General features: G+C 41.0%; 1 protein-coding gene across 3 annotated transcripts in view; it reads right to left on the reverse strand.

Moving 5' to 3' along the window:
• Positions 1-13655, reverse strand: part of LOC144698536 (hsp90 co-chaperone Cdc37-like 1) — a 37333-nt gene that overhangs the window by 15456 nt on the left and 8222 nt on the right. For 2 of the 3 annotated variants that reach the window (XM_078570472.1, XM_078570477.1), the window contains exon 2: positions 4143-4424. In XM_078570472.1, the coding sequence (XP_078426598.1) occupies positions 4143-4424 (282 nt within the window). Of the gene's footprint in view, positions 1-4142; positions 4425-12304; positions 12516-13655 lie in introns of all 3 variants that reach the window. The other variant, XM_078570483.1, reaches the window with a different exon arrangement.

Below are 13655 nucleotides of genomic sequence, written 5' to 3' on the forward strand. Positions count from 1 at the left end.
GAAAACTCAAGGCAATGGAGAAGTGTAGCGATTTGGGTAAAGACAAGCAGAATGGGGACATGAAGGAACAGACAGTTTTTTAAAAATGAAACCCAGTACATCAGAGAATAAAGGTCCATGCAAGGAATAGTAGTAAAAAATAAAATTAAAGGCTCTTATCTGAATGCACAAAGCATTCTTAAGAGATGAACTAGGAGCACAAATAGAAATAAGTTGTTTCAATCTAACCATCATTACAGAGACATGGTCACAAGGTGGTCAAGTTTAGGGAATAAATATTCCAGGGTACATATTTTGAAAAAGACATGCAGTATGGAAAAGGAGTAGCAGCCCTGATAGTAAAAGAAAACATAGGAAAGTAGTAAGAAAGGATCTTGGTTCAGAAGTTCAGGAAATAAGATCAGAACGGGTGGAAATTTAGAATAACAATGGTCAGAAAATGCTGGCAGAAGTAGTTCATAGACCTCAACAGTAGTTTATATGGTTGGGCAGAGCATTAAGCAAGAAATAATTGGGGCTTGTAACAAAAGCAATTTCATAACCTTGGGGTACTCCACATAGACTGGTCAATTCAAATTAGCAAAGGTAGTCTGGAAGATGAGTTTGCAGAATTTGTTTGAGATAGTTTCCTAAAACAATATGTTGTGATCTAGAATTGTGCAATGAGACAGGTTTAATTAGAAATCTCAAAGATCCGCTGGGGAAAAAGTGATCATAATACAATTGAATACCATATTAAGTTTCAGAGCAACATACTCCAGTCCCATACAAGAATATTAAACTAAAACCACGCCAATTACATAAGCGTGAGGGGACAGCTGGATAAGGTTAATTGGGTAAGTAGACTAAAAGGCACAGAGGTAAATAAACAGTAGGAGACATTTTTTAAAAAATCAAAATGTTCAACAAAAATACATTCCACTGAAAAACAAAAACTCAGTGACAAAGGTCCATCCATGGCTTATTAAGGAAGACATTAGGTTAAAAGAAGAGGCTTAGAATGAGCAAAGAATATTAGGGAAGCTGAGGATTGGGAGAGTTTTAGTAAGCAAAAGGCAATTAAAACATTGATCAAAAGGGAAGAGAGTAAACTAGCCAGGAAAACAAATACGATAAGAACTTTTACGAGTGTATAGAAAGGAAGCACAGTAGCCAAAATAAGCATTGATCCCTTAGCAGCAGAAGCAGAAGAAATTATCATGGGGGATGATGAACTAGCAGAGATGTTGAACAAATATTTTGTGTCTGTCTTTGTAATAGGAGAAATAAATTACATATTAGAAATAGAGGTAATCCAGGGGTTCAAGAAAGTAGCTTATGATAGCAACTAGGGATGGGTAATAAATGCTGGCCTTGCCAGTGATGCCCACATCCTATGAACAGATAAAATAAATCTACAGATGAAAGCATCACAAGTGGAGGCAAAGCTAGATTACAGGAGGCAAAGACACTGCCGACAATGAGACAAAGCAAAGCAGAGAGAAAACATCTGAAAACATAACTGAAGAATTAGGAATTTCATAATTATGAGTGCCCTGGTTTTAGCTTTCAACCCTCTACACTCACCCCACCCTGCACCCACCGCCAAAGGGTAAAAGAAAAGGGGGCAGGGGCAGGCACAGGAACTGGGGAGAAAATGGAAATTACCTCATTCGTGAGAGATTTCTGTGGTCCCAAAGTTAAGGAGGTATCGAGGAGGGATTTGATGTGGAGGGTATAGAAGGTGCAGAAATCAGGGGAAATTTGGGTGGAAACTGAAGCTAAAAGATGACAGGTGGAAGCTGAAGTTAGAGGATATGACAATTTCTAGTGTGAAAACTGAAGGAAGATAGGAGCCTTGAGATTTGGTAAAAAAGGTGCCTGTGGATGGCAAATAACTAAGATCTTCAAGGGCGGTGCAAAGACTGACAGTATGTTGTGAGAAATTTAGAAGCATAATGTCAGAGGACTACAAGAATAACCTAAGTGGAAACATAGCAAGAAAAGCCACATCAGCAGTTCATGTGCACAAGAAATCAGATGCAAACTTGGTTTGGGAACACTTCTAGAGACTGGTCAGGATTTACCCATCTGGCCTATTTCTGGAGGGGAATTTGGACCGACTAATGCCACTTGAGCTGCTGCACTGACTGCCACCAACAAGACATTTACAATGTTTAACATTTAAAATATGTGGCTGCAGAGTTAACGTTTCAGGTCAAGGACTGTTCTTAGTTCTGAGGAAAGGTCCTTGACTTGAAACGTTAACTCTTTCTCACTCCACTCCACAGATGCTGCCAAATCTGCTGAGTATTTACAGCATTTTCTGTTTTAATTTCAGATTTCCAACATCTGCAGTATTTTGCTTGTTTTGTATTTTAGATGTTAATTGGGCAGAATCTTAACTCATATCAAAGTCAAAAGCATGTAGTGCCCTCTACTGCAGATCTGGGACCTGTGTGAACTGTGCAAACAGCAGTGTCTCCCTTCAACCAGAGATTCAAACATCCTTATTCCGACATGCAGAGTCTAAACCAGGAAATGCAAGTTAGAATATTTAGTTCAATGCAAAATCAAAGTCACAAATTGCATCCTATGTGACTGTGACAAAGGTAAACTATCCTTCATCCTTCTTGACTTATCCACAGCCTTTGACACAATTCACTACACTATCGTCCTACAATGTCTCTCCACTATCGTACAGCTGGTTAAGACTGCTCTCACCCGATTCCATTCTTATCTATCTAATCGTATTTAGGGAAACACTGCAATGTCTTCTCTTTCTGCTCCTGCACCGTTACCTCTGGTGTCCCCCAGTGATCTATCCTTGATCCCCTTCTATTTATCATCCAGGTGCTGTGCCTAGCGACATCATCCAAAGCCAGCATTAGCTTTCATAAATATGCTGATGATGCCCACCTCTACCTCACCACCACCTCTCTCGATTCCTCCACTGTTGCTGAATCACCAGGCTGCTTATCTGATATCCAGCACTGGATGAGCAGGAATTTCCTCCAATATTGGGAACACGCAAGCCACTGCTTTCAGTACCCACTCCAAACTCTGGTCTCTTGCTACAGACTCCATCCCTCTCTCTGGCAACAGTCAGGCTAAACCAGTCTGTTCACAATCTTGGTGTCATATTTGATCCCGAGATGAGCTTCCAACAAATTATTCATGCCATCACTAAGACCGTCTATTTCCACCTCTGACATCATCTAACTCATTTTCTGTTGAAACCATCAATTATGCCTTTATTACCTCTATACTTGACTATTCTAATACATTGCTGGCTGGTCTCCCATATTTACCCTCCATAAACTTGAAGTCATCCAAAACTCTGCTGCTCACGTCTTAACTTGGACGAAGTCCCATTCACCTATCAGCTCTGTGCCTACTGACCTATATTTGCTCCCCATCAAGCAAAACTGTGATTTTAATCTTCTCTTCCCTGTTTTCAAATCCCTTTGTGGTTTTGTTTGTCTCTAAGCTCCTCCAACTCCATAACCCTGTAAGGTATCTGCACTCATCTAATTCTGACCTTGAGTATCTTCGATTGGTAGCCATGCCTCCAGTTGTCCAGACCCCAGGTCCTGGAATTCCCTCCTGACATCTCTCTAATTCGCTTTTCTCCTTTATAAAACTCCTTAAAACATACCTCCTGGACCAAGCTTTCGATCACCTGATCTAATATCCCTGTATGTAGTTCATAGTCTTATTTTGTTTTACAATGCCGCAGTGAAGCACTTTGGGATGTTTTATAAAATGGTAGGACATTTTGAAAATATTAATATCTGAAGGAACGAGATTCCACGTTTGCAAAAATAAATTTTCAGTGTCAGCAGGACTGACAAGCCTCAACTTGATCTGTCCTATAAGTGGGCAAGAGCCACAACTTTACACCCTTCATGTATTTCAATGTCTGGTCTCCAAGATACTGATGTATTGAAGCTTATTGAAGATAGTGAACCCGAAGGAGAGTCATATTGGACACCCTCCACTGATACTGCCAGACCTGCTGAGATTTTCCTGCCACTTTCTATTCTCAAGCTGCCATGAGCTAGAATTTGAATTAGAGTTCTCTAGATTATTAGTCTAGTGACATAACTACTTTGTTATCATGCTTCTTTTACTGCAATTAATGCCGGAAACATATACTGTACCTTATTAAACCCTTCTTTACTGTCTGTATCAATGTTCCATGAACTTAGCCGCTCATTCCAGATCAGCTCTTCCTCCTTCTGTCTCCATTCATCTTCTTTCTGTTTAAGCTCCCAGAATTCAGTCTGTGCTTTGGCCCGCTCTTGTTCCAAAGATTCAGAATTGTGCAGTTCCAAATCGCAAAGTCTCTGCTGGGCTTCAGCGAGCCTCCACCTACATTCCATTGTCCTCTTCACCAATTCTTGCTGCTTGTGACAAACGCTGTCTACTCCACCCATGTAAACCTAGGATTTTGTAGGCATCACAGATTAACAACATCAAAAGACAGTGAGACCTAAATTGAACAATACAGAACCATACAATTTTACAGCACAGATTATGATCATTTTGACCATCATGCCTATACCAGCTATCTGAAATAAAGAAAATAACCTCAGGGTGTCCCAAAGTGCTACACAGACAATGAAATACTTCTAAAGTATAGTCATGGTTGTAATGTAGGAAATGCAGCAGTAAATTTGCAGAAAAGATCCCACAAACAGTAATACAATAATGACCACAATCTGCTTCACTGATGTTGGTCAAGGGATATATGTTGATCAAGACACTGGTGATAACTCCCCTGTTATTCTTCAAATAGTGCTGAGAGTTTTTCACGTCCACTCAGAGATGGCAGTCTAGTCTAGTTTTAGCAGACAGATAGGAACACTAGCACCTGAAAGTTCCCCTCCAAGCCATTCACCATCCGAACTTGGAAATATATTGCCATTCCTTCACTGTCACTGGGTCAAAATTTATGGAACTCCTTCCCCATTAGCAGTGTGGGTATACCTACACCTCATGGACTGCAGCGGTTTAAGAAAGCAGCTCACCATCACCTTCTCTAGGACAATGATGGATGGGCAATAAATGTCGGTCTAGCCAGCGCGCTAACATCCCATGAATGAATTTTTAATAAAAAAAAGGGGGGGAGGGGGGGGAGTCATGCTAAAACTTTGCAAATTAATGATTTGGCCTTGGCTGGAGTATAAACAACTCTGGGCATCACACTTTAGGAAGGATGCCATGGCTTTGGAGAGAATACCGAGGAAGTTTACTAGAATGGTACCAGGGATGAGGGTCTTCAGTTATCTGGAGAGACTGGAGAAGCTAGGGTTGTTCTCCTTACACCGGAGAGGTTGATGGGAAATCTCAGAGGGGTATTCAAAATTGAGGGGCTTTGATAGTTTCTCTGTACTTGCTCTGTTTCCTCTGGCAAGTGAGTAAGTAACTAGTGGCCATAACAAAAGAACTCAAGGGAAGTGAAATTTTTTTTCACACAAAAGATTAAGATCTGGAACACATGATCTGAAAGTGTGGTGGAATCAGATTCCAAATTAACTTTCAAAAGGCAATTCAACATGTACTTTGAAGCAAACCAATTTTCAGGGTTATGGGGGAGAAAGCTGGATTGGGAGAGTAAATTGGATAGCTCTTTTCAGAGACAGCACAGGCATGATGAGCTAGTGTCTCAATCTTGACCTGCTAATGACCAACTGTAGAATCTAATTTAACAGAAACAATGTTAAGGCTTCAGAATGCACTGGTTAGACACTAAATAGTGGAAGGGAGTTAGGAGAGCAAATATGTAGACAGATTTCTGAGTGCAAAAACAATAGGGCAGTAATTGTTAGGGACTTCTACTACCCTAATATCAATTGGGATATGAACAGTATGAAGGGGAAGAGGATGCAAAATTCTTGAACTGCATTCAAGAGAACTTTTTTAGCCAGCGCCTAACAAGTCCAACGAGAGGGGGCACAATTCTAGATTTAGTCTTGGGAAATGAAGCTGGGCAAGTGGATGAAGTAGCAGTGGAGACCATTTTGGAGATAGTTACGATGATATAGTTAAATTTATCATTATTATGGAAAAGGACATAGATAGAACAGGGGTAAAAGTTCTAAACTGGGGAAGACAAATTTTACGAAGCTGAGAGGTGAACTGGCGAGTGGATTGGATACAGCTATTAGAAGGAATAACTATGTCAAATCAGTGGGAGGCATTCAAAGGCGAGATTCTACAGGCACAATGTAGACATATCCCCAAAGGAAAAGGGTGATACTGCCAAATCTAGAGCCCCTTGGTTATCCAGAAACATACAGGCCAAGATAAAGCAGAAAAGGAAAGTTTATGACAGCCACAAAAGACTTAATACTGTAGAAAGCCTAGATGAGCATAGAAAGTTCAGGGTGAAATAAAAATGGAAATTAGGAAAGCAAAAAGAGGATACGACAAAATATTGGCAAGTAAAATCAAAGAAAATCCTAAGATGTTTTACCAGGACATTATGAGCAAGAGAACAACTAAGGAAAAGGTAGGGCCTATCAAAGATGTGCATAACTTGTGGGTTGATGCAGAAGATGTGGGCAAGGTTCTCAATGAGTACTTTGTCTCTGTTTTCACTAAGGAGAGGGATGATGCAGGATTCTAGTTAAAGAGGAGGAGTGTGAAATATTAGATACAATAAGCATAGTGAGAGGAAGTACTGGGGAACTGGCATCCTTGAAGGTGGATAAATCACCAGGGCCAGATTGTTTGTTTCCCAGCCTGTTGAAGGAAGTCAGGGAGGAAATAGCAGGTACCCTGAGAATAATTTTCCAACCCTCACTACATAAAGGCGAGGTCCGTGAACATTGTACCATTATTTAAAAAGGTTGCGAGGGATAGGCCAGAAAATTATAGGCCAGTCAGTCTGGTGGTGGGCAAATTATTGGTAACAATTCTGAGAGACAGGATAAACTGTCACTTAGAAAGGCATGGATTGATCAGGGATAGTCAGCATGGTTTTGTTAGGGAAAGATCATTTCTTACTAACTTATTATAATTTTTTGAGGAAGTAACAAGGAGGATTGATGAGGGTAATGCAGTAGATGCTGTCTACATGGATTTCAGAAAGGAATCTGACAAAGTCCCACATGGCAGACTGGTCAGGAAAGTGAGATCTCATGGGATACAGGGGAAGGTAGCGGGTTGGATCCAAAATTGGCTCAGTGACATGAAACAAAGGGTAATGGTCGATGGGTGTTTTTGCAAATGGAAAAGAGTTTCCAATGGTGTCCCACAGGGTTCAGTATTGGGGCCCATGCTGTTTGTTGCATATATTAAGGATTTAGGCTTAAGTGTGGGAGGCATGATTGGGAAATTCATTGATGACACAAACATTGATCGTGTAGTTGATAGCGAAGAGGACAGCTGCCGACTCCAGAATGATATCAATGGTTTGGTTGAGCGGGTGGACAAGTAGCAAATGGAATTCAATCCAGAAAAGTTTGAGGTAATGCATCCGGGGAGGGCAAATAAAGTAAGGGAATACTCAAAAAAAGGGAAGCTTTTGAGAGGGGTTGAGATAGGTGTGAGACCTTGGAATGCATGTCCACAGGTTCTTGAAGGTGTCAGGGCAGGTAGAGGTGGTGGTCAAGAAAGCATATGAAATGCTTTCCTTTATTGGGTGAGATATTGAATACAAAAGCAGGGATGTAATGATGGAACTGTATAAAACACTGCTTAGGCCACAGCTGGAATTGTGTACACAGTTCTGGTCGCCAAATTAGAGGAAGGACATAATTGCTCTGGAGAGAGTACAGAGGAGATTTACAGGAATGTTGCCGGGGCTTGAAAATTGTAGCTATGAGGAGAGATTGGATAGGCTGGGGTTGTTTTCCTTAGAACAGAGGTAGCTAAGGGGTGACCTAATTCAGGCGTACAAAATTATGAGGGGCCGAGAGGGGTGGACAGGAAAAACTTGCTTCCCCTTACTGAGAGGCCAATTACCAGGGGGCATAGATTTATGGTGATTGGTAGAAGGATTAGGGGGCACATGAGGAAAAACTTTTTCACCCAGAGGGTGGTGGGTGTCTGGAATTCACTGCCTAAGTTGGTGGATGATGCTGAAACGCTCAACTCATTTAAAAAAGGTACCTGGATCTGCATCGGAAGTGCTGTAATCTGCAAGGCTACGGGCCAGGTGCTAGAAACTGGCATTAAAATGAGCAACTAGTTTCTTCTCTTTTTGGCCAGCGCAGACATGTTGGACTGAAGGGCCTCTTTCTGCACCATAACTTTTCCATGGTTCAAAGTACTGTACCACAAAAATGTATACTTGTGTTAAATTTTGTACATCGACCTCAGGGAAAATAAAGGCCTTGAAGCAGATTCACCAGAATGAAATAAGGGTGTAGAGGGGAATGTTATGAGGACATGTTGCATAAACTTGGTTTATTTCCCTTGAGTTTAGAGTATTAACAACAGTAATAAAACATAGAAGGCTGAAACTTACTAGCCATGCCTTTTTTTTTGAGGGGCAGAGGAATAGGTTCCAAAACTATTATTCTGAGAACCAAAATGTGGAAACAAGGAGGTAAGACTAGAATTAAGTGCAGTGTACAACTTGTATGGTAAAGGTGTATGGTAGTGTAGTGGTTGTGTTACCGGACTACAAGCCGGATCGATTAAGAACATAAGAAATAGGAGCAGGTGGCCATTCAAGCCCCTCAAGCCTGCCCCGCCATTCAGTAAGATCATGGCTGATCTGCTCCAGGCCTCAACTTCTCTTTCGTGCCAGCTCCTCATAGCCTTGAGCTCCCCGATATTTTAAAAATCTATCTTAAATACTTCCAATGATCTAGCCTCCTCAGCTCTGAGGTAGAGAATTCCAGGCATTCATTACCCTCAGTGAAGAAATTCCTTCACATCCTAGTTTTAACAGAGTGCCCCCTTATTCTGTAACTATGTCCCCTAGTTCAAGATTCCCCCGCGAGTGGGAACATCTTTTCACTATCTACCCTGTCAAGCCCCTCAGAATCTTGTATGTTTCAATAAGATCACCCCTCATTCTTCTAAACTCTAAACGAATAAAGGCCTAACCTGTTTAGCTGTTCTTGATAAGTCAATCCCTTCATCCCAGGAATCAGCCCAGTGAAACTCTTTTGAGCTGCCTCCAATGCCAGTATATCCTTTCTTAAATACGGAGTCCAAAACTGTACACAGAACTCCAGGTGCGGCCTCACCAACACCCTGTACAGTTGTAACAAGACTCCCCTATTTGTAAACTCCAAACCCCTAGCAATACAGGCCAACATTCAATTTGCCTTCTTAATTACTAGCTGTACCTGCATGTCAACCTTTTATGTTTCATGCACAAGAACACCCAGATCCCTCTGTGCTGCATTTTATTATAATATCCATTTTGATTTTTCCTACCAAAGTGCATGACCTCACCTTTCCTACATTAAACTCCATCTACTAAGTTTTTGCCCACTCACTCAACCTGTCTATACCTCCTTGCAGATTCCTTATGCCCTCATCACAACATGCCCTCCCACCTATTTTTGTATCAGCAGCAAATTTGGATACATTACACTCTGCCCCCTCCTCCAAGTCATTAATATAGATAGTAATAATTGAGGCAATATGACTGATCCTTGTGGCACTCCACTAGTTACGTCTTTCCAATCTGAAAAAGACCCATTAATCCTGACTCTCTGTTTTCTGTGTGTTAACCAATCATCAATCCACGCTAATACATTACCCCTAATACCATGAGCTCCTATTTTGTGGAATAACCTTTTATGTGGCACCTTATCGAATGACTTCTGGAAATCCAAATACACTACATCTACAGTTCCCCTTTATCAACTCTGCTTGTTATATCCTCAAAGAACTCTAACAAATTTGTCAAACATGATTTCCCTTTCACAAAACCATATTGACTCTGTTTGATTGTGTTAAGCTTTTCTAAGTGACCGGCTATTTCTTCCTTAATAATGGACTCCAGGATTTTCCTAACAAGAGATGTTAGGCTGACTGACCTGTAGTTTCCTGCTTTTTGTCTCCCTCCCTTCTTGAACAAGGGCGTCACATTAGCAGTTTTCCAATCTGCTGGGACCCTCCCGGAATCCGGTGAGTTCTGGAATATTTCGACCAATACCTCCACTAGCTCTGCAGTCACTTCCTTTAAAACCATTGGATGCAGGCCATCAGGTCCTGGCAACTTGTCTGCCTTTAGTCCCATTAATTTGTCAAATACTTTGCCCCTTGTGAGAAAGGCTGTTACAAGATCTTTCCTCCCATTAGCTCCTTGCTTATCTGATATCTTTGGAATGTTTATAATGTCCTCCACCGTGAAGACCAATGTAAAATATTGGTTTAAATTATCTGCCATTTCCCTGTTCCCCGTTATCAATTCTCCAGTCGCATCCTCCAAGGGTCCCCCGCTCACTTTAGCTACTCTTTATTCACCTGTAGAAGCTCTTGCTGTTTTTATATTTCCTGCCAATTTACTTTCATAATCAACATTCTCTCTCTCTATAAGCTTTTTAGTCGTCCGTTGCTGGTTCCTAAAAAATTCCCAATCCTCTGGCTTAGCATCAGTTTTCGCTGCTTTGTATGCCTTAGTATTTGATTGGATACTCTCCTTGCTTGCCTTTGTTAACCACAGCTGGTTCATCCTTCTCATCAAGTCCATCTTTTTGACTGGAATAAATTTTTGCTGAGTGTTATGGATTATCTGCTTAAATGTCTGCCACTGCTCATCCACTGGCCTTCCCTTTAGTCTATTTTCCCAGCCTGCTTTAGACAATTCTTTCTTCATACCTCTAATTGCCCTTATTTAAGTTGAATACACTGGTTTGAGATCTGATGTGCTCGCTCTCAAACCGAATTTGAAATTCTACCATGTTGTGATTGCTACCCCGTAAAGGATCCTTAACTACAAGATCTCTTTTTAATCCTACCTCATTACACATTACTAGATCTAAAATAGCCTGTTCCCGGGTAGGTTCTGCAACGTAGTGCTCTAAGAAATAATCCCTGATGCATTCGACAAATTCATCTTCCATGTTACCCCTGCCAATCTGATTTGCCCAGTCAATATGCAGATTGAAATTACCCATGACAACTGTAGCGCTCTTCTTACACACCTGCATTATTTCCCAATTTATACTTTGTCCTACAGTGAGGCAACTCTTCGGGGGCCTATAGACGACTCCAACCCGTGACTTCTTCCCCTTGCTATTCCTTATATCTATCCAAACTGATTCCACATCACGAGCTATTGCACCTATATCACCACTCACCACTGCACTGATACCTTCCTTTATTAACAAAGCTGCCTCACCTCCTTTTCCTTTTTGCCTATTTTTCTAGAATACCATTGAATATTGAGTTCCCAGTCTTGGTCAACTGCAACCATGTCTCTGTAATAGCTATCAAGTTATATCCATTTATTTCTATTTGTGCTGTCAACTCATCTATCTTGTTATAAATGCTGTGTGCAATCAGATAAAGAGCCTTAAGCTTTGACTTTTTACCATAATTACTCATTCTGGTTCTAATTTCTGCTGCACTGTTCTGCTTATATTTTCTGTCCCTCCCTGTCACACTTTATCGTTTGCCTCTTCACTACGCTGCACCTCTGCTCTCGTTTATTTTTGATTTTCTAAACTTCCCTTCAATTGAACCCTCTCCCGCACTAATTAGTTTAAAGCCCTATCTACAACCCTAGTGATACGATTCGCCAGGGCACTGGTCTCAGCGTGGTTCAAATGAAGCCTGTTTGCAGATATAAAAATTGGCCATGTGGTTGATGATGAAGTGAGCTGTTGACTGCAGCAATATATCAATGGACTGTTTAGGTGGGTAGAAAAGTGGCCAATGGAATTCATCCTGGAGAAGTGAGAGGTCATGCATTTGTGGAAGGCAAGCAAAGCCATGGAATACACAATAAATGGTAGGGTACTGAGAAGGAACAGAGGGATCTTGGAGTGCTTGTCTGCAGATCCCTGAAGGTACATGTAGTATGCCATCTTATCTACATGTTTTCCTTTATTGACTGAGGCATAGAGTCTAAAAGCAGAGGGGTTATGCTAGAACTATATAGAATATAGTTGGGCTGAATCTAGAGTACTGTGTCTAGTTCTGGCCACAGTAAGGATCTGATCACTAGAGAGGGTACAGAGGAAATGAGGATGTTGCCAGGATTGGAGAACTTCAGCCACGAGGAAAGATTTGATAGGCTGGGTTGTTTTATTAATTAAAGTTTTTATTTTTGATCAACTTTGATTTTTAACTAATTAGTTGATCTAGTTTAAGTCATAAGTAAATTAAATTTTTACTTCCAACTTACGCTACTGCCTGTCCTGGTGTTCGGTCCTTGTTGAATTTTTTTTGAAACTCTGTACCGTGCTCAAACTCCAGGCTGTTTTTTTTCCCTCTGTCGCTGTGCCCTCGGCCCTGATATTTGAATGGCTCGATGTGTGACCCAATTCGGCCTTTGGTTCAACTCAGCCTGTACGGGACTGTCAGTTTGATAACAGTGACAGTGCACTTTTTGTCTTCTAACCAAAAATGAAAGAGTGATATTTCTCATACTATGTAGAGTATAAGACCTTGCAGCAGTACTTAAAAAAGCAAGCCAGGTTACCTTAAACATGCAAATTGTACAACGTTACTTTTTATTACCAGCTGAAAATGGAGTCCAGACATGCTGTGCAGTGCAAGAATGATGTCAGCAAGACATGTATCGTGTGCTATGCGTCCTGACATTATTGACCTGCTCTTTGGTTATGAAAATGATGGATGTTTAAGTGTTTTTACCAATTAACTGTCTCTCACCACAAAGTAACTGAAAATTTGCAAATGCCTCTTAATAATTTGGAACAAGGCAGATCAGTGGATCAGATTTTTTAAAGTTGACTTCTACTTCACTTGGTACAAGATTTGATGTGTGGCACGTAGGGCATAACCTTTGCTCTTTCAGAAGTGCTTCTCATGACGTGCTAGGGCTGAGCAAAGTGTCCTACTGGAGATTGCGTGCACGTCACCTTTTCCATAGATATATTGGGGAAAGGGCATCTTATCTTTCATAATATTGGCACGCCTTGCAAAGTTGGGAGCACTACCATTTTGCAGACAACCAAAAATACGAGGACTTCAGTCCTTTGCAATCACTGTTCATTTGATTAGCACAGCTCTCCCAGACAGCTGAAAAACTAATGGAAGAGCAGAATATTCATTCTCTGCCATTAGATATGAGAGATGATACCTGATCTTAGGGGGTTAAATTTTACTTGTATTCCCACTATTATAGAACATTGACGGGTGATCTGATCCAAGGATTAAAAGGATTCAATGCAATTGATATGAAAAAAGTTTCTCTGGGAGAATTCAGAACAAGGGGGGCAAATTCTTACAAACTGAAGTTCGGCCATCCAGGAACAAACAGGAAGCATATTTTCACACTTTTGGTAGAAATCTTAAAGTCTCTTCTCCCATCTGTCTAAGGCACCTTGGCGAGCTCCTGCTGTACAGTAGATGGTACACACTGCTGCCACTGTGTGGAAGGAGTGAATGTTTGTGGATGGGGTGCCAATAAAATAGGCTTTGTCCTGGATGGTGTCAAGCTTCTCGAGTGTTGTTGGGAGTATTCAACACCCCTAATTACAAAGCCAAGTAAATCAGACACTTTCTTAACTGCT

Source organism: Cetorhinus maximus, chromosome 2, assembly GCF_964194155.1.
Source record: "Cetorhinus maximus chromosome 2, sCetMax3.hap1.1, whole genome shotgun sequence".
NCBI classification, from domain to species: Eukaryota; Metazoa; Chordata; class Chondrichthyes; order Lamniformes; family Cetorhinidae; genus Cetorhinus; species Cetorhinus maximus.